The sequence below is a fragment of the Pteronotus mesoamericanus genome, unplaced genomic scaffold, assembly GCF_021234165.1.
Source record: "Pteronotus mesoamericanus isolate MK-2021 breed Mesoamerican mustached bat unplaced genomic scaffold, CSHL_Meso_final contig_20, whole genome shotgun sequence".
Lineage (NCBI taxonomy): Eukaryota > Metazoa > Chordata > Mammalia > Chiroptera > Mormoopidae > Pteronotus > Pteronotus mesoamericanus.
Genome location: NW_026555085.1, coordinates 22,097,615 through 22,120,057, shown reverse-complemented (window position 1 = coordinate 22,120,057; position 22,443 = coordinate 22,097,615). Strand labels below are relative to the sequence as shown.

Sequence of the window (22,443 nt, the reverse complement as noted above, 5' to 3'; positions counted from 1 at the left end):
AACAACAGTAGAGTGGATGAAACTAAGAATCCAATCAATGATTTGGAACATAAGGAAGCAAAAAACAAGCAATCAGAACAAAAAGAAAAAAGAATCCAAAAAAAACAGAAAACAAAGATAGTGCCAGCAGCCTCTGGGACAAGATCAAGAGTTCCAACATTCACATCTTAGGGACACCAGAAAGAGTAAAGGAAGAGCAAGAAATTGGGAATTCATTTCAAAAAATAATGAAAGAAAACTCCCCTAATTTGAGGGAGGAAATAAACATGCAAGTCCAGGAAGCACAGAGAGTCCCAAACAAGATGGATGGAAAGAGGCCCACTCCAAGACCCATCATAATTACAATGCCAAAGTTTAAAGATAAAGAGAAAACCTTAAAAAACAGCAAGAGAAAAGCACTTCTTTACCTACAGGAGAGTTCCAACAAGACTGTCAGCTGACTTCTCAAAAGAAACTTTGCAGGCTAGAATGAGTGGCAAGAAATATTCGAAGTCATTAAAAGCAGGGACCTATAGCCAAGGTTGCTCTACCCATCAAAGCTATCATTTAGAATAGAAGGGAAGATAAAGACCTTCTCAGACAAGAAAAACTACAGGAGCTCATCATCACCAAACCATTATTATATGAAATGCTAAAGGGATTTATTTAAGAATAGACGATCAAAACTATGGACAAGAAAAAGGCAAAATTATATTATCTATCAACAATTGAATCTGAAAAACAAACTAAGCAAACAAGAAGAACAAAGACAGAATCACGGATATGAAGAGTATTTGGTAGTTCCCAGATTGGAGGGGAGTGTAAGGGAATGGGTAAAAAGGTGAGGAGATTAAGAAGTACAAATAGTTACAGAATAGCTAGCCATGGGGATACAAAGTACAGTAGGGGAAATGGAGTGGCCAAAGATATTATACACATGACTCATGGACATGAACAATGGTGTGGGGATTGCCTGAGTACGTGGGAGATGCTACATGGAGAGGGGAAATGAGGAATAATTGGATATCTGTAATAGCATATCATTAAAATATAATTTAAAAAAGTAGTTTTTAGACACCCATCTCTCTATAACTTTCTATGTCCATTCATTAACAATTTCCACATCCTTGAGTTTGGCCATTGTTTCCGCAATTCTGTATCATTTTACTTTCTTTTTTACTAGTCTCCCTAAATTCAGTTTTCCTTTTCCATAATCGAAAGAAAACTAATATTCCTGCCAAAAGAACATCCTTGGAACAATGTAGGACCTGATGTTTTCCTGCTTAATATACAGATCCCTATATTCTTTCTTCTTCTACACAAACATACACTCCCTGCACACTCTACCTCCTACAGAAATCTATAGTTTATGTGGCCAAGCCATCAAAATTTATACTGATGTCTCTCTGGACTTGGTTAAAAATCCATTCCCAAGAAACAGGATAATATTGGTGGGAAGAGAGCATTAAGGACATGGTTTTATTTTTTGCAATAGTGTTAATCAACTATATGATCTCGAAAAAACCATTCAACCTGTCTGGACTTTCTGCTAAAGGTTATAATTCTAATTCATAATTAGGTCTTTTTGTAGTGAGTGATGACACATTTTATTATTTATACTCCTGCCTCCTCAGGAATCACATCACACAAAGTTATTGCATGTGGCTTTTTTCTGCTATTCAAATCCATCTTTAAATCCATGGGCATCTCCCATGATTTTTCCTGTATTGAATTTTTTATTACAGTATAATCCTGGAGAAGGAAACTTTGAGGGATAGATCCATACTGCCTTTCACCAATAGAGAACCAAAAGAAGGAGTGGATTTGTGACTCAGCTCTCAAAGAGTAAAAGACTGAAATTAACATTTCTGATGAATTTAAGAAATCAAGGCCAGATAGCACTTCTTTAGGGACTTTACAAAATTTAACCCTCTCCATTTAAAAAAAAAGGTTTTTGTGCCCTCTGTTTGCTTATAGTAATAAGCAATAAAAATCAAAACTAAAAGACAAGTACTGTCATCTTTTTTTGAGAATTCAAAAGTGAGGCAGAACTCAGGAGACCATACCTAACTCTATTGTTAGTCTTGAGGGAGAAAAAGTCCAAGAGCTGCAGTATGTGGAGTCCCCAGGGCCTGTGGGCAGGTTTTAATGGCCTGCTATTCATTTGTGTTTATAATTCATCAAATATACACTTAAACTTCAACATTGCTACTCGGGGCAATAGACACTGGGGTAAAAATAGACACTGTTTCTGCCCTGTGGAACTCAGAATCATATTCTATGACAAGTTAGTACTGCCTCTGGCTAGAGACCAAAGCTGAAAATTAACTGCCATTACTGACCTAGAAAACCCATTACTAATATTTTAAAATAATGGCTTCTTAGAGCAACATCTTTCTTAAATTAGTAACTTCAACTAGCACTGATGTTTTTAATTGCCTTTGACTATAGTGGTAAACTCTGAGGCGGTTGTGATGAGGTGGTGGTCCCAGTTTTCAAGGGCTTATTTTTATCCTTTTGATGAAATAAGGTGTGTAACAAAACAGCAAAAATATTTAATAAAACACAAAAAATAGAAAATTCTGTGAGCCTGGCTAGGAATTCTACCAATCCCATAGATCCAAAGAGTCTGTGAAACTGCCATAGTTGTTTCTTTCACCTGTTTGCTTCAATCTTGTCTTTATTTTCTAGTGTCATTTAATAATTTTTAAGGAGTTTCTGTGGCAACAAGCTCATAGAAACTCAAAGACATTCCACCAGTCAAGGCTGTTGACAAAAACGTTATTCTCTAAATCATATAGCTGATTTACTCATTCGATTAATAAATGTTTATTAGCTCTAATTCTTTTTCCAAAAAAAATTATACACTTGAAGCAAATTCTTCACCTTTATTTTTCCTCTCAGAGAAATATCTCAAATGTCAAAACACTACAGTGTTTAATATTGGAAAAAAGAAAACAACAACAACAAAACAGGTTTTTATAGCAACCATTAGCCATGGGACTATTGAAATGGCATTATAGATATCTGTACTTCAGTTTATTTTTTTCATCAGAATAACAGCTTCTGTCATACTAACTTACAAAGTGATTGTAAGACTCTAATGTGATAATATGCTTGACAGAACTTTATAAAGAAAAATAAAACAGCATAAAAGGAATTTGAAAGAATTTTTTCTATTTTTTACATTTATAATACAGCATTAATACTAAATGATACTAAATGAATATATAGCAGTACCTACTTTATGTGTCTTTTTTCCAAAAAAATTTTATATATATATATATAAAATTACTATGGTAGTTGCACAAAAGTAAACATCCATAAGATTTCAATAATTATAAACCACATACCATGGCTCAAAAATTTTTTTATGGAATATACACAACATAGATTGGCTGAATTGAATATTTCAATGGGTAGAGAAAAGGCAATAGCATGATTCAAACCTGAGGAGGTGTATATGATAAATGCTGTAGCACTTAAGTATGTTGTGTCAAGAAAAAACTGGTCAAGGACAAACTGCTCTTAAGTTTGAAGACATCAGTTCTACAAAAAAGCTTTCAGGGCCACATTTTCTGAACAACAGAAACTTCAAGAGCCCTCAGAGGGATGAGTCATGCACCACTAAAACAGTACACATCAGCTGGCATTCAGAACCCGGGACGAAGTATCTGCAAGTTTAAGCACTCTTCTCTACAGTGTTCCAGGAAACTGCATTTGCTTTTACCTGTATATAGCCATGTGGCTTATTTTTAAAATCTATTGCTTTGTACTCTCTAGATTCAGTATTCCATCATAGGCAACAATGAACATTTTATAATGGCATGAAATTTTAAAAGCAAAAGCCAAATGTCATCTAAACCACACTGCTCTATCTACCTCCAAGGAAAAAAGGCTGGCGTTTCCCCATCTTGCAGAGTCCCACCTGTTTTCTTTTTCTTTTCTTTTTTTTTTAAAGATTTTATTTATATCTTTCTAGAGAGAGGGGACGGAAGGTTACAAAGAGGGAGAGAAACATCTATGTGTGAGAGAAACATAGATTGGTTGCCTCTCACACACCCCCTACTGGGGACCTGGCCCACAACTCAGGTATGTGCGCTGGGAATCAAACCTGTGATCTTTTGGTTCATAGGTCAGCACTCAAACCACTGAGCCACACCAGCCAGGGTCCTACCTATTTTCTTATCCAGAGAAGAAAGGTCCAGCCTCTGTTAATATTGTGATGACTCAACTCAGGACTTAAGAAAATTTGTGAAGTTTCAACCTAGATTCTTCTTTCATTTGTTCTCTTTGTTATACTAGAGGGAGCACTATACACAGGTGCAAAAGCTCCACACCCTATTGGCCCTGCCCAACATTCTCTTCAGTAAATGATCACATCTTCACAGGCAGTGCTAAATCGTAAGCCTGACACAGATGTCCAATGAATGCCACACTTTCACAGAGCCCTGGTTCCCCAAATTCATCAACCTTTCCTTATTCCCCTCAAGTTATCTAAAATCCATAACAGTTCCTTTTGAAAGTCACACAGAACAGGGGTGACAACGAACACTGTTCTTAGATAATGTATTTAACACTGTGAGTCTATGTTTTGATCTGTAAAAATAGTCTGTCATATTATCTCAGAGATAATATTTTAGAGATTTTGTGTACAATAATAACATCTCCCATCTATACAGGGCTGCAGTGGCAGCTTCACATGTTATGATAGGGGAGCCTCACAGTAACCCCTTGAGGTTGACAGAGGAGTTATACCAATCCCCATTTTATAGATAGGTATTTCCAATACCCTCAACTCTCAGTCTCTTTCCAGTTTTGATGTACTGTGATATTGCTTAAAAGAAAAAAAGAAACTGAGGCACAGATTGGTGAATTAGTTTCATAATAGCCCCCAAATTATTATCTCTGAGCTCATTACTAAATAATTTGGCTTCCAGAGTAAAGAATGAAAAGAGTAGGGGTCAGGTCATTTTTTTTTATTCCAATGTTGAATTGGCACAGTGGCAGTGTAAAGAAGCAAATGCGTAAGCCAAGTTAAAAAGAAAACGATTATGAAAAAGTGATATATTCTTAAAAAGCCAATTCTCAAAAACAAAATGGCTTCTGTACTAGGCTTTTGCTGCCACAGTATTTTATTACATACTTTTAATTCAACCAGTTTATTACATTTCTTGCCTAAAATAGGAGTCAAATAATTTTTACTTATCTTATATAAAACATATATTCACTTACATAATTTAATTATAATCTATCACGTTTCCCAGTAATTTTGTTTTTCTGCCTTCCACACGCACATGGATTCATATGTGAACAAAAAGCAATATGTATCATCAGAATTACCTGTCATATGGCATCTATATGTGTGTATAAGCACATATTTATGTGTGCATACATGTATATAATTTTATTTTTCAAAAGCATTCTTATTTATTAATTCAGAACTTAATCCTGAAGAGAATTCATTATGGCAAATATTGAAAATTAATTCATAAAAGTGAAAAAGTATACTGTTATTTATAAATTATATTACTTAAAAGTAATAATATTATAAATCCTTAAAAAGCAAATGCCATATAACATCACTGCATGGAATTATTTCTAATCTATTTTGTTCCCAGGTAATGTAAGTACAGGGTTAATGTCATGAAATGAAGTCAATGTGATTGAATTAAATAATTATATCAATGCAGGAAATGTTCTTTTTTTTATGTGATAAGCTTACTTGATTACAATCACTTCACAAACCCACCTATATCTCAAGGGCATTTGGGTATTAAAATTTAATTTAAAACTTGGTAAAAAATTTCCTTGAACTCTTTAGAGAAAAGGTCTAAAGTAAATGCAAAGAAATTATCATCAAAGTCAGTCAAAGCAATGCTTTGTATTTTTCTCCCTAGAGAACAAATACATAGAATTTATGGAATTATTTTACAATACAGGAAGAGGTTTATATATTACATTTACAATGAGTTGCTTTTACTATGTCCTATTTTATAAAGTCATTATATATATTTGCCTTTTTGAAAGTTTCTTAAAATATTAAGCCAAGAACTCTCAAAATATGTCAGCCTGATAATATATATACCCCCCAAAAAATATTTGTATATAACTAAGTATATATTTAATCATTCACTATCTAAAATCTGTATTTATTATACTACTGAGTACAATTGCATATGAGGAATATTAAAAATATTCTTGATTTTCAACATTATTCTCAAGAAAAATGTCATTATTTGAAATATTAAAATAGTTGTAGTAATATTTTCATATCTAAAGTGGGAAACTGTTCAGCTTTATTATGTTATTGCAGTACTAGTTTCCATGGCAACTCCTTCACTTCACTGTGTTAGTAATGACAGACTCACAACACTAGAAAGGCTTGGAAAGTTCCTATGTAAGAGAATGCTCTCATTGTTCAGTTAGGAGTTTGAGGCCCAGACTCACAGATTCATGACTTATCGACTGTCAGCCCAGTAGTTAGTGTCAGAGCAGGAAGTCTGGGTGGATCTTTTGGCCCCCATTCCAGCATTCTTTCAACAACATTATACTGCCTACCACTGTTCAAAACCAATTGACATTAAAATTACACACACACACACACACACACACACACGCGCGCCAACACATTCCATATATACGCACTATTGGGATGAACACCAACATATCCAAGTGGTTTGATTGAATCAGGTTATTTTAAGAGTTAAACTACCCTTTTATGATTTTTCCGACAAAATAAAAATAGTTTTGTCCTTGTGGCATGAAAACAACAAGTCATTTTGTTGGTCATGGAAGTAGGACACTAAAACAATTGTTTTTAAAGGAGAAAAAATCAGTATTAAATAATGATTTTGTTTCCTTAATGTCTCAAACTGCTTTACTAGAAATTTTCTTTTTTTAATATATATGTTATTGATCATGCTATTACAGTTGTCCCATTTTTCTCCTCTCTTTTATTCCTCTCCTCTCTGCACATCTCCCTCCTACCAGCATTCCCCCCACCTTAGTTCACGTCCACGGGTCGTGCATATAAGTTCTTTGACTTCTCCATTCCTTATAATATTCTTAACCCTTCCCTGACTATTTTGTACCTATTATTCATGCTTCTTATTCCCTGTACCTTTTCCCCCATTCTCCCTTGACTTCCTCTCTGATCTCCATTTCTGTGATTCTGTTCCTGTTCTAGTTGTTTAGTTTGTTTCTGTTTTTTAGGTTCAGTTGTTGATAGTTGTGAGTTTGTTGTCATTTTACTGTTACATTTTGATCTTCTTTTTCTCAGATAAGTCTATTTAACATTTCATACAGTAAGGTCTTGGTGATGATGAACTCCTTTAACTTGACCTTATGTGGGAAGCAATTTATCTGCCCTTCCATTCTAAATGATAGCTTTGCTGGATAGAGTAACCTTAAATGTAGTTCCCTGCCTTTCATGACTTTATTTCTTTCCAGCTCCCTCTTGCCTACAAGGTTTCTTTTGAGAAATCAGCTGATAGCTTTATGGGAACTCCTTTGTAGATGACTGTTTCCTTTTCTCTTGCTGCTTTTAAGATTCTCTCCTTATCTTTACTCTTCGATAATGTAATTATGAGGTGCCTTGGTGTGTCTTTCCTTGGGTCCAACTTCTTTGGGACTCTCTGAGCTTCCTGAGTCTCTTGGAAGTCTATTTCCTTCACCAGATTGGGGAAATTTTCCTTGTTATTTTTTCAAATAAGTTTTTCAATTTCTTGCTCTTCCTCTTCTCCTTCTGGTACCCCTATGATTCAGATGTTGGACCATTTAAAGTTGTCCCAGAGGTTCCTAAGCCTCTCCTGTTTTTTTTTTTTTAACTCTTCTTTCTTCATTTTATTCTAGTTGAATGTTTATCTCTTCCTTCTGCTCCAAATTGTTGATTTGAGTCCCAGTTTCCTTCCCTTTACTGTTGGTTCCCTATATATTTTTCTTTATTTCACTTTGCATAGCCTTCATTTTTTCCTCCATTTTGTGACCATATTCAACCAATTCAGTGAGCATCCAGATCACCAGTGTTTTGAACTCTGCATCTGATAGGCTAGCTATCTGTTCATAGCTTAGTTCTAATTTTGGAGCTTAGATCTGTTCCCTCATTTGGGCCATATTTCTTTGTCTCTGTGCTCCTGTTTGGTTGGAAGGGGTGGAGCCTTAAGTATTCACCAGGGTGGGGCAACCTAGGTCTTGGTGTTGTGATGCTGTATGTGGAGGAGGGGTCCAAGAGGAAACAATGCCACTTGCTCGGCTCTCAGCAGCTTTCAGTCATGTTTCCCACTACCCCACAAGCAAATTGGGCCCGTCTGGTGCTGATTCCCCGGTGGGTGGGTTTGTGTACATTCTAGGACCCTGTGGGTGTCTCCAAAGAACCTCCTGTAAAGCTGGGAGTTTCTCCCACTGCCACAAACCCCACAGATTTTTACAGCCAAAGGTTTTGAGGCTTTCTTTCCCTGCACTGGAACTCTGAATTGTGCAGTCTGTCTTGCTCCCCAGCTGTTCCTCCCAGTTTTTCCACATGTAAATATGGGACCACCCGGTCCTCCAGCCACACTGCCTTACTGTGCGTCCTCTCTGCCCTGGCTGCCTATATTCCCCCCTCCAACCAGTCTGGATGAATGTTTCTTCTTTAACTCCTTAGTTGTCAGACTCCCCTACAGCTCAATTTTCTGATGGTTCTGGTTATTTTTTGTTTTTAAATTTGTTGTTGTCCTTCTTTTGGTTGTGTGAGGAGACAATGTGTACCTACTTATGCCTCCATCTTGGCTGGAAGGGGCCTAGAAATTTTCATTAGTTTCACCGGACATGCATATTATTCAGGAATTTTCAATTTAAAAACAATAAAAATTAAAATTACAAAGGAAATCTCTAACTAGTAATAGGTAACTTACTTCATGGTTTCAATTTGTTAGGAAAAAGTAATTCTCCAATTTAATCAAGTTTTTATCTATATAGAACAGATTCTAGAGTCTCCAGAACAGTGGTCAATAGTCCTTGCATCAAACATTTGAAATGCGGCTAGTCTGCTTTTGAGATGGGCTGTAAATGTAAAATACACAGCGGGTTTCACAGACAGTATCCCAAAAAAGTAATGTAAAATATCTGAATTTTATAATGATAATATGTTGAAATGATGATATATGTTATCATTATCAAGATGTTATTTAATATATAATAATAAATAATACATTGTTACAGAATATAATATATAATATAATCGAACAAATAATAATATAGTATTGAATCTGATCTGTTTGATTTTACTTTTTTAAAGTGGTTACTAACAAACTTTAAATGACATATGTGGCTTGCATTTATGATTCTCATTATATTTCTGCTGCTCATCACTGATCCAGACCATCCTCATGATAATCTTTCTTTCTGAAATACCTTGTTTTCCACTTTCTTAAGGCCAAATCCTACCCTGCCTTATCTAACATAACCTTTTCCTTGAACCCTCTTCCGACCTCGTCCATCAGGAAGTGAGCTCTCTCCTTCTCTAAAATCCAATATCTTGCTGCTGACCCCACCAAGTCTATTCTAATGCCACTGCTAGAATGAAAGTTACTGGCAAATAAGGTCTATGTGTGGATTTATGTATGTCTGTATCCTGCAAAACAATTGCCATTGAACTTTAGGAAAGCATCGGTAAACTTCTATTAGAAAAGTAAGCAAGTAAACTTATATGTAGTAAATTTATTCTCAGTTCACTTTTGGATAGAAAAAGTTGTCTTGAGGGATCAGAAATTTCTAAAGTAGGTCTATGACTTAGTGAGAAGATACGTACCAGCTGACTCTCAGATACTGTAGAGGATGGTGAGGAGAGGTTTGCCTGCAAAATATAAACATGGTGTTTATTTAGCAAAGCTCATAATTTAATAAAATAATATATCTATATTACTAAGTACTTTGAAGTTTTTTTATTACTAAAGTAATATGTTCATTGTAAGATTCCATAAAACCATAAAATTAAAGGAAAAATATTATGTCACCAAAAATGTCCTTGAGTATTTTTGGTACATTGCCTTACATTTTTCCCATGTGTTTTAATTCAGCTCACATAATAGTAAATATGATGTTTTATACATTGATTTCCATGAACATTTTAGCATAAGCATTATCATAAGACATCTAAAATTCTTCAAGATCATATAATATTGAATTCTCTGTACCACATTTTACTTAAGCATATCAGCATTGTTGGATATTTATATTTACTGCAAATTAAAACAAAAACAGATTTTTCTTTAAGTATCTTTATACATTAAAAACCCAAAGTTTTCATGACTTATGAAATAAAGTGATTTGTTGGGGTTTTTTTTTAAGTTGTTTTAAATTAAAGAGGAGGGCGGTATTATTTCTTCATCCTTGGTTTCTGTATTTCACTTCTTTAGTCTGAATTTAGTTTTTCTTATTGAAGTGAATGCTCTAGTAGTTTTTTCCAGAACTTTATCTGAAAATATTTTTGTTTTGTTTTCATTTAACTGGATATAGAATTCTGAGGTAACAACTGCTGTCCTGCAGCTTCTTGATGGTCCCATCCACTGGCTCTGGCTTAGGTTACGGCTGTCAGTCTGAACATCATGACTTGGTAGATCAGTTGTCTACACATTTGATTAGGATTTAGTATTTTTGATCCCTGACATTCTGTAATTTTGCTATGATGTCTCTGAGTGTGGATATCTTTCTTTGTATCCTTTTGTGGGACTTGGTATATTCCTTTATTCTGAGTATGCATATCTTTCTTCAATTCTGGAAAATCCTCCATAAATATCCCTTCAAATGTTGCCTTTCTCCCATTATATTAATCTCCATTTTATGGAGCTTCTATTAAATATATATATTGGATCTTTTCAGTCCATCTGCCATTTCTATAAAATCCCATTCATATTTTTTATCTCATTATGTTGCATTCTTGATGGTTTCCATATATAAGCCCAATAGTTACTTAATTTTTCTTCAACTGTATGTTTAAAATGGCAATTAAATTATATTTAATGAATTTATTTTTGACTTACAGAAGTTCTATTTGGTTCTTTTTCAAATCTCTTATGTTAACTGGAACTCCTATCAACTATTTTAATATTTTTAATATATGTATAAATTTATTCCAGATTTTTCTATAGTCCCTCACTGCTAAATCTACTATTTCTTTTATCTACAGACTCTCTCTAACGCCTCTCCCCCACAATAATCTTTAGTCATTTTATGGCTTTCTTTTTTCAGTTCATCTTCAGTCAGGGTAACTGGTGATGAATTTTGTAGGGATCTGAGAAGACCTTGGTTGGAAAATGATCTGTACAATACATTTCAAATTCACCCTCTTGGGCCCTAAGAGTTTTACTAGCTCTGAACCTGCTTCCACTTTATCACCCCGATATTACTTAATCTCAAGGGTGGCATATGACCATGTCTTTAAGTTTCACAGGTTGAATGTCTATTTTACTAACTAAGAGTGTAGGGTAAAGATAATAGATGGATTTATCCTTTTGTTTGTTTGTTTGTTCCATGTTTTATGTCCACTGTGACCTTCTAGGCTTCTGTATCTTAGAGGTCCTAGGACTTGCTATGTAGTGAAAGTTAAAATCTAAACTCCTGGCTCTTAGCTCATAGGTTCTGAAGTACCTACATTCCATTGGAGCTTTAGCTTCTTTTTAACACTCTCACTTGAAGCTCTTACCTCATTTCTGGCATTCAGAGGTTTATCTTTCTTTTAGTTGGGTTACATAGGCATATTTTAGTAGTTACCATATATTTTACCAAGCATTGTTGCATTTAAATGGGGGACTGAGTTCCCACATCAGCTAAACCTTCAACTTTCATGGAGAATAGTCAACATAAAGATGCATAATTATATATATACATAGCTAAAACATAATAAAGTTGTGTTCCTAAACATTTCTATTGTTTTTAAAACAACAGACATTTTTAGAGTTTATTATAGATGTGTCAATATGGCTTTTACTCTCTGACAGATTAAATACATTGAATATTGAAAACATAGTGGTGCTTATGGTCTTCCCAAGTATATAGGCGTGTGACTCATCAAGCGTAATGAAAAAGCACCTACAGCTCTTCTCACACTGTGTCCAACATTGTTTTCCGCTTTTTGAGTCATGCCATTCTTTAGGATAGTCACTGCCTCCTGCCATTCCTGGCTGCTCTGTGGCAGCAGGATGTCTTGGCCAAGTGCTCCCGTCTCTAACTGCTATAGACCAAGGTAGTGTGCACTGAGGTTTATGGCTATTCTGTGCTGCAGAAAATCGTCTTTCAGAATATACATCACAGTGTTGTTACAGTAGGCAGCTAGTTAGATATTAAAACTTAGATAAAAGAAGTGAGCTAGATATTTAACTAAGCCAGATTGACTAGGAAAGGGCAGCTTAACAGGCACTCCAGGAAACAGCCAGATCCTCCACCAAAAAGACACTAATTGCCAGGTAGGCAGGAGAGATGGCTTTCCAATCACCCCAGGAACAACCAGCATATTCCCTAGATTAACAGGGGGAAAGATAAACAGTGAGGGGGAATTCTTCTGCTGAGGCATGTATAATAGAAGCCAAGATGACCTGGGAGGGGGGAGATCCTTTAACTATGAGGAATGCACAGCAGGAGCAAAAATGGAAACCATAAAGGGGAGGAGAGAAACCCGGGGAAATATTCAATAGGATAAGGGCACAACCCCCAGGAAGATTCAGGAAAAGGGACTGGATAGGGGGAGGTACTAACATAGCCCTGTGGAGATTCAGGAAATAGATTGGATAGTTTGAAAGAAAGCCTACTCATCTCAGTAGCACCCACGTTCGTGCTTTGTCTCTGCAGCAGCCCTGGGCCATAGCACAGCTCCAAGAGCTGGCCAGCCGGGAACAGAGACTGTGCTGGACGACTGGAGCCTTGGATACAGGGATAGTGGCACACCAGCTCTGGGCCCTGGCCCTTCTCCTAGGTTTGGTAGGGACAAGTGTGGGCCTGTGGCCCCAGAGGCAGGACTTCTTCCTCAGTGAGGTGGAGCTGAGCCACCTTGTCATGGATGAGACATTGTGTGTACACCATGGTGTCCTTTGTTTATACTCCAGTAAATCTTACCACTGCGCTTCAAATCCTCCTATGCATGTGTCCTTAAAATGCATTTCCTGCAATACCTATTGTTTCTGACAATAGCATTTTTTTCTGTTCACTTAGAGTTTTGTTTTTAACCTCATAACATAATATGAGAAATAATGATTTCTTCTAAAATCTTCATTTTTTCCCTTTAGTTTATTTTTCATTATTGCAATAATGAGAGAATCTCTATGCTTAATTAATACCTACTGTAAAATATGCTGAATTAAGTGCATCTTGACTCAAACAAAATATAGTTAAATTTTCATCTCAGTAACTATAGGAAAGAAGAGGTTATACATTAAAAATAAAGCATTTCCACAATTTAATTATATTACTAACATTTATCAATACACTGAGCTAAATAATACCAAATGATTATAGGGGAAAAATTAAAATGCTCAAGCAAACATATTAATTAAATTAGGGAAAAACTCAAATAACTTTGTATCCAATCTCTAAAAGCCCCCAAAATTCCTTCACGGGAGACCATGACATAACAATAAGATGCTTTAGACATCCCCAGTACATTTTTATTTTAGCTAATATAATGGACTTTATATCACTATTACAAGAAACTATTCCCAGAGGAAGGATAGAAATAATAAATGTGAACTTCAGGGTAGAGTAAATAACTATAATGCCACTGCAGATCCTTCAGCAAAAAAGAAAAATATTGGCTTATGAGTATTTTCATGAATATAAACCAGATTCTTTCCACTAACCCAATCATATCAAACCTTTTAAGACGACTCCCTCTCCTTGCCTAATACAGGTTAATGATGCTTATTAAATGTTGTAGCTATAGTTACGTTATTAAAATTGTAGCAATTCTTATCCAAAAAAATGAGAAAATATTGTTTGGTGAGTTGAAACTAGAGCAGTGAGTGCAGGGAAGAGGCTACTTTACATGAACAACTGTCAGTCAGTCAATTAAATTAAGGTAGAGAACATAAAGTACCTAAAAATGAACTTGAAATTATATTTTAACAACACAACCCTAAGCTTTTTGTCATTCATGTCTATTCTTGTTAATATTGACTGTGAGGAACATTAGAGATGAGTGTAAGAATGGCTCTTCTGCGAAACAAAATCCCATAATCTATATTCTATAGCCTAGCTTATGGCACCATTATCTATGCTTGATGAGGTCTGAAAAAATGAGAAGGATAGAATGCATAAATGATGTCTCATTATATCCTTTCTCTTCCTCCTCATCTAGCAGAACTGGATAATTATCTCCCATTCCCTTCTCAACCCCTTTCCCATGAGCACACCTTAGAAACATTTCTAAACAATGAGAAAAATAAATGACTGTCTGATCAGTAGAGTGGAATTTCTTGCTTAAATTGTTACATCTATTCCTTAACTCATCAAATCTCTGGTTATATCCTATGAGAGCAGATTTGAACCCAGACCTGGCTTTAAGTTATTTCTTAGCCTGAGATCTATGACTACATCATTGCACATCACCTCTGAAACACTCCAGCCTAGCAATATTTCCAAGCATAGCAACAAGGGGAGTTTGTGAGATGGCTAAATTGGAGAAAATGACCTTTATTTGTATATAAATATAGTGGAGAATATTTTTTTTAGAGATTTCAACTTTTTTTTTTTTTTGGGCATGAAACTTTTTTTTTCAAATACATCTGTCTCTGCTTACCCCCCACCACTTTCCCTTGCCCCCTTCCTCCTTCCCTCCCTCAGCTCTTCCCCTTTGGTTTTGTCCATGAGTCCTTGCTATATGTTCCTTGACTTTCCTCTTCCCTTCCTTTTCCCCGCCCCACCCTCCTTCCCTCTTGTCTCTGTTGGTGTCTTTCCCTTTCAGTGTTGCTGGTCTTATTTTCCTTGCATCTTTGTATTGTTGGTTAGGTTCCACTTATAGGTGAGATCATATGGTATTTGTCTTTCGCTCCCTGGCTTATTTCGCTTAGCATAATGCTCTCCAGTTCCATCCATGCTGTCGCGAAGTTTAGTAGTTCTTTTTTTCTTTCTGCTGCGTACTATTCCATTGTGTATATGTACCATAATTTTTTAGATCAGTAGATCCAATCATCTACTGATGGGCATTTAGGTTGCTTCCAATACTTGGCTATTGTAAATTGTGCTGCTATGAACACTGGAGTACATAGGTTCTTTTGAATTGGCGTTTTGGTATTCTTAGGGTATAGTCCCAGCAGGGGAATCACTGGATCAAAAGGCAGTTCCATTTTCAGCTTTTTGAGGAAATTCCACACTGCTTTCCACAGTGGCTGCACCAGTCTGCATTTCCACCAAAGTGTACTAGGGTTTCCTTTTATAGTGAAGAATTTTTTAATAAAATTTCATACTTTTTAATATATTGTGATACTTTATTAAAAAGCAATATGTATGCAATTGTAATGATATTTTCTGTCCCTCAAGCTCATTAAAATGAGATGTTACCTGTACTCTACATAATATTCAGTATACCTGTCTCTGCTATTCTCTGGAATTTAAAAGCAGCTTGTGAAATGTACACAGTTTATAATATAAGTTGTCATCAACATAATGTGATTCCAACCTAGGTTTTTTTTTTAACAAATTAATCATATTATTCACCTCCAAAGATAATAGAGTTAAAACAGAATAAAACAGAAATTTAAATAGATAATTTATTCCTTTACATAGAAGGAAAGAAACTCTTTAAAAAAATGAGTGTCACCTGAAATAATCACTTATAAATTATCTGATAAATTATTAGTTAATTTAAGTATAAGCAAGTGATTTAAAACACTAGCGATATAGAAAAACATTATCATCATATGTTACCAAATATGAGATTACTTATTCAAAGTTAGAATGAAGGAAATTGGACATGAAGAGATAAGTTAGACCCAAAGAATAAATACTTAGGATAAACTATGTAAGGAAGACAAATTGTTTCAAGCTTTGGTAGATTTACATAAGTACTAATGACAAGGGCTTTGACGTGTGGAAGACCTGGGTTGGTTTTGCCTACTATGACTTCTGACATTTGGCTACTTCTTCTGTAAAATGGAGACTTTGTATTAACAATATCCACCTCATGGGATTAATGTAGGGTTAAATGAGATAGTTAAACCTTAACTGAAAGGTAAGAATTTAAAACAAGAGTTGTAGAGTCGGCTTTAGCTCAAGCGGATACATTGTCATGGCAGTCACTAAAACAATAGTTGTTATTACTGTTGTTGAATTTGGCATCTGTTAAAAACAATCCAGTGAAATATTGATGACAAATCAATATAGTCAATTCAACAAGTGACCAGTGAAGATCACTCAACATATCATTAGCATAGTTTAAATTTTATTACACTTAAGAGAACCTAAATTAAGTCACAGTTGACCATTGAATGATGCAGGAATTAGGGATGCTGACCCCCTACACAGTCAAAAATCCACATATAACTTTTTACTCCTCTCAAACTTAATTACTAATAGCCTACTGTTGACATGAAACCTTACAGATAACTTAAAAAGCCAATGAATACATATTTGGTATGTTATATGTATTACATACTATATTCTTACAATAAAACAGAGAAAAGAAAATATTATTATGAAAATCATAGGGAAGAGAAAAAACACATATTATTTATTGAAATATAAGTAGACCTATGCAGTTCAAAACTGTTATTCAAGGGTCAACTGTACTTTAAAACAACCTGCAACTCAAGGTCACCATGAATTGGAGAAAACCTTGACTTTAATTATTCTGACTTGATGGTACTTTTACTGCCTCTGGGTCATTCTATAAAACACTATAGGACATGTAAAAATATGTAAAGTGAAGAATAAGAAAGGGAAACTGATTGTGTTATATTGGTTTTCTTGTCTTTTTTTTAATGGATAAAAGTCAGCTTTTCACTAAAGGTCCTGTAATTAGGAATTGGTCATACAATTTCTCATTATTTAATTAAACCATTTGCAATTATCTTAGGAAATTTGGAAATCCAAAGGATATACCAATACATTGGAAACTAGTAGCAACTTTATAAGTTTGTTTTAACATTGACCAGTTCTCTGGCCAGCTCTTCTCTAATTTCTATAAGAAAGTATTTGAGGTATCACAAACAACAATTCAAATGTCAGATTGTAAGAGAAAGTACAAAGCAAAGATTCTCCCTGAAAAAAACAAATTTAATCAAAGTTAAGAATCTTATCTGAATCAGTTTGTATTTTTTCTAGTTTATACTAATTTGTTTGATGATTCAGTGTAAACCTCAAGTGACTCAAATGCTCTCATAAAGTTTGAGCAAATGTTATCCAACTTTAAATCTGGTAACTGATTGAAGGACAATTTCAAATAACTACTATGAAGCTTGAAGCAGCCCCTCCAGACTTATCCAATTCCTATCAAATTAACCACCTTCAGGAAGGGCTGGAAGAAGACATCAGCCCTCTGCACCTTATTGTAAGTGATTCTGAGTAAGAAGCACTCTGATAAAAAGTAGGAGTAATGAAGAAAGAAAGGTGAGAGAAAAAAAAATTCTAGCTACTCTTTCCCTGGTCTTACTCTTATAAAACGTATTAGTCACACAAAGTATAGAAACATCTTTAGGATATTTTCTTTTCTTGTACTCAAGAATGAAAGAACTCAGCTAAATCATGCTGCCTCTAGTCTTTCCGAGGTAGATGGTAGGAAAATAAGGGAGAAGGCAGGGACAAAGAGAAAGCAAGGGGTAAAAAAGAGGAAAAAAACTGTTACTTATTAAGTGATTCCTGTGTGTCAGAATTACATTAAGGGCTTTTCATACATCAACAGCCTAAACCTTACCTCAGCCAAACAAGGTTATGACTATCCCTATATGATATAAAAAAAAAACACCTGAGGCACAGAGATGTTAAGTGATTTTCTGGGATCAGACAGTTACCAAGCAGCAATGCTATGATGTGAACTTGAGTCAAGCCTACTAAATGCCTCCAGTCTTTTAAATATTACTTCAAATGGTCTCCAATAATGACAAAAATTAATAGTACAAACTTCTAGAAAATGCTCTAGGCAGTGTTCCTACCCATGTCCTCTAAACATCATTTCCTGAATGTGATAAAATTGAGCAATTTCACCCAGTTTATTATTTGCCTTACGGAGATTCAAATGAAGGCAGAAATTTATCATTGTAAAAAGGTAGGTCACAATATGTAAACTGAGTAACTATTTACTCATGGTGATGATAATGATAAAACTACATATTAGAAAATATTATGTAAAATAACATAAATAGTTTAATGGTTTGTATTAAAGTAAAAACTTGTTAGGAAACAATCTTGTTTCTACTATAATATGAGGGCCCCCCCGAAAAAATTATCTTCTGGCAGGCAGGCCCCTTGTAATACAGGCTTCCCCTGCTAGGTGAATGTTCTAGGAACCCATCTATATCAATGTGCCAGCTGGTAGTGGTGTCATAGGCTGCATTCAGCTTCAGTGAATTTTTTTGAAGACTCAGTATGTTTGTTCACTTCATGATGGATGATGTACAAGCACACCTGCCCACACCAATTTTTTGAACAGTCAGCATGTTCAAACAGTTTTCAGCAGTTTCTGACTAAAAATGACATGACCCCTGTGCTCCACCCTCCCTATTCGCCTGATCTCACCCCAAGTGACTTTTTATTTTTCCCTGGAGGAAAAAAGTCCTCAAAGGAAAATGTTTTGCTGATATGGAAGAGATGAAACAAAAATGGCAGAAGCACTAAGAGGCATCAAAATCAACAACTTCAGAAACCGTTTTGGACAGTGGAAAAAATGTCTCAACAGGTGAATTGCATCAAATGGAGAGGACTTTGAAGGTGACCAAATTTTAAACATGCAAGAATAAATACACAATTTTTAAAAAATAAATTTGGGATTTTGGGGCTCCCCTCATATGCTTAAACAGAAGCAGAAATTGGCCACATGATAGAGTATTAGGGCAAAGCCAATTGTGCATGTGTCTAGGACATTCAGAATCAGTTACACATAATTATTTCAATCACGTGTATGAGTCTGTATCTATACATTAATTATTAATCTATTTTGTTCATAAGTGAAAATTGGTTTACTTGCTAAAAATCAACTAAACTGACAATCCTATTAGAAAAGGACAAATTGTTTCAAGTATATGAGTTGACTATTGTATAATAACCACATAAACCATTACAGAAATGAGAATGTCATCTAAGCTTTATTAGAAAGACAGAAAGCAGGTGTTGACGTTCTGCTTTACTTAGCAAAATTAATCAAATTAGACCTCACTTAAAGAATTTATTTCAATAAACTTACCTGACATACACCAATTTTCTACATCTGGGTCGATCATACCATCTTAATCCTTTCCACTTATGAAAAAATCAACTAATTCAATTTAAATGACTGTATAATTGAGTAGCCTTGAAAGCATACACATGTTCTCACCAAAAGAAGTAGTGCATATAATTATGAAAGGACTTACATATTTGGTTTCTCGACCAGCTGCTCTTGGAAGAGTTGTAGGCTTCTGCACGAAAATAAAAGTAATTATAATACTGGAGTAATCAATAAAATACTAAAAGATTTAACTTCTAGGATAAGTGTTCCCCTATTTTTTTTTCTTATTAAGACTTTCTAACCATTACTCCCTCTTTTTTATACAAAATCCCCTGTTCCTTTGAAAATCATTTTATTAAACTATATCATTTTATTACTTTTCCTTGCTGTTATCTATCAGCTTTCTAGTAAAATTTCCCTTATTTATTGATGATGTTTATTCATGAATCATAATAGTTCCTTACATAATTTTTGGCTACTTCAAAACTCACATAGAAGACTCCGTACTCTCAATTCTTTAATCTGTTTAGCTACAAAGATATTCTCCTCCACTCCATTTCAAGCATTCATTTCCAGGGTTATTCCTATACTTTAATGGGAAACCTCTAAAATTTCAATTTCTAACATTCAGTTCTCAGAGTGATACCTCCTAGCCACCATCTTCATTTCTCAAATATCCCTAACACAACATTTCTTCAGCCTCAGCTTTGTTGAGACTTCAAAATCATTGACCTTTACCAGCTCCATTTGGGCATTATTACCTCTTATTTTATGTATATTGCACATTCTCAGTCACTTTATACGTTATTTTTCTTTTGCCTTGCTTTCTCCTTGTGAACCCAGCCCTCCAAACATGTACACAGCCTGGATGGACCTTAACCATTTTCTCTGAACTTACACCTGAGAAGCAAAATACTACTGGGAAAACTCTCTCAATCAAGCTAATTGATTTCATTATAAATTAATGACAATAAACTTCAAATGGGCATTCAATACTCCCTGGTAAGTCCCCAATTTTTCTCTTATAGCCTCAATTTTCCACTTCCTGAAATGAGGTGGCTATTTAATTCATTCACCTATACAACAAATATTATTATGTATCTACTGTCTGCCAGGAACTGTTCTGCACACTTCAGAATTGTCGGTGAACAAAAGAGACAAAGATGTCCTGCCCTTGGGAGCTTACATTTCAGCAGGAGATAAACAATACAATAATAAGTAAATAAAATCGTATGTTAGAAGGTGGCAAAATCATTACAAAAAAGAGTAGAAATAATCTGAAGCCTTGGGTGGAGCATTCATCCAAAGTATACCTTCTTTGCTTCTCCCAAATACACACACGGCCCCCCCCAACACATACACACATACAGAGTCTTGCAGAAGAAAGGCCTGCTTTAGTGTGGTTGGTAGGGTAATAATATGGGTGTAATAATTTATAGTGCTAATTTGAACATTTCACCTAAAAGGTCATATGGCATGATTGAGTGTAATACTGTTATGTTACAGAATTACACACATATGATTTTGTAATAAAAAAGAGGTGTGATTTTAGTCAGACACTGTATACATATACAGCCACCCAAATTTTAAGAAAATGAAGAGTGCTGAGGGTAAAAGTCAAGAGTGCTGAGTACTTAGAATTTTAAACAGGATTGTCAATCTACAGAAGGTGGCATTAGAGCAAAGACTTGAAGGAGGTGAGAGAGCTGGCTATGTGGGTATCTAGAGAAAAATCATTCCAACAAAATGGAACATGTGCAAAGTTCTTATATGAATTTCTACCTTTGAGAATGGTGGCTAAGGAACTCAAAGCAATCCTGCCATAATAGATAATAACAAATTTGAGCAAAATATTGGAAAATATTTTATTTAAAAAAATTGATAAGCTAATGAAGCATTTGGGGGCAAGATCAGGAGAGAATGGGAACCTGAAGAGAGGAGTCCAGCATTTGAGATCTGCTTTTACCTTGGGGGTATTTGCAAATAATGTTGAGTAGCATGAGAAGCTGGTCCAAATATTTGACATTCTCAGAGGTGTAGTGAGATAAAAGTCAGAGTTTCCGGAGCCAAGAATAGATTGAGGCCCAGAAGTAAGGGTGATTCAGAAGATCTCACATGGGATTCAGCCTGTCCTCAAACCATCTAAAAATGATTGTTTAGAAAAAAATCATCTTAAAACCTTAGATTAAATTAAAGTAATCCTCTTTTGCTAGGGCTCCTAGTGTCTGCCAGAAGCAAAGAAAAGACTCTCTATAGTATGATAATATTTTCTGAGGCCTCACATAATTACTATAAATAAATTTTCAAGTAGAATATACCCAATACACAATCAGACCCAGAAAAATAAAGAAGAAAATGTGAGTGAGAATGAGCAGCAATAATAAACCAAAAAAGACGCACAAAGAACCTAGAAATTTGTTATCTTAGAACCAGACTGAAAACCACTATACTTAACCATATTGTTTGAGGTAAAATTAAGCTTGCAAATTTTTACAATGAACTAGAAATGATAAAATGTGATAGAGTTGATTGAGAAAGAATGAAAGATGCTGAGGCAGGATAATGGCACATTCCAGGCTCAGCAAGAAGGTGAGCAGGACTGGAGCCAAGTGGGAAAGGCAGTGCTGCAGGGCAGATGGCGAGGTGTCAGAAGGCCAGGTCTCAGAGGCCCTCCCGAGTGTTTTAAGGACCTAGGCTTACCTTCTCATGCACTGCTGACTTGAAGCAGAAGAGGGTCATAAACTGACTTATTCTGCAAAGAATCCCTCTGTTTGATGTGTTCAGAATAAATTATTGTAAGGCAAGGGTATAGGGGAAAGGATATTGTAGTATCCAGCAAAACTTAACGATGGCTCAGTAGCACATAATGTATGAAATAACCACATTCTACATATATTTTGAATAGACAATAATAGAATTTCTAATACAAAAAAAACTCAAAAAGAAAAAGAATAAAACTTGACACTAGAGTTTCTGGCCTTGAGTAAATGAAAAACTGTAGTCTTGTCAATGGAGAAGGGAAGGCAGTGTATGGAATAGTTTTTGTAGGAGAAAATCTAGATTTCATTTAAGTAAGA

General features: G+C 35.1%; 1 protein-coding gene across 5 annotated transcripts in view; it reads right to left on the bottom strand.

Annotated features, from left to right (window-relative positions):
- MLIP (muscular LMNA interacting protein) overlaps window positions 1-22,443 on the bottom strand; it is a 231,554-nt gene that overhangs the window by 59,620 nt on the left and 149,491 nt on the right. For all 5 annotated transcript variants that reach the window (XM_054569496.1, XM_054569500.1, XM_054569498.1 and 2 more), the window contains 2 exons: window positions 19,512-19,556; window positions 9,770-9,814 (listed from right to left, as the gene is read on the bottom strand). In XM_054569496.1, the coding sequence (XP_054425471.1) occupies window positions 9,770-9,814; window positions 19,512-19,556 (90 nt within the window). The remainder of the gene's footprint in view (window positions 1-9,769; window positions 9,815-19,511; window positions 19,557-22,443) is intronic.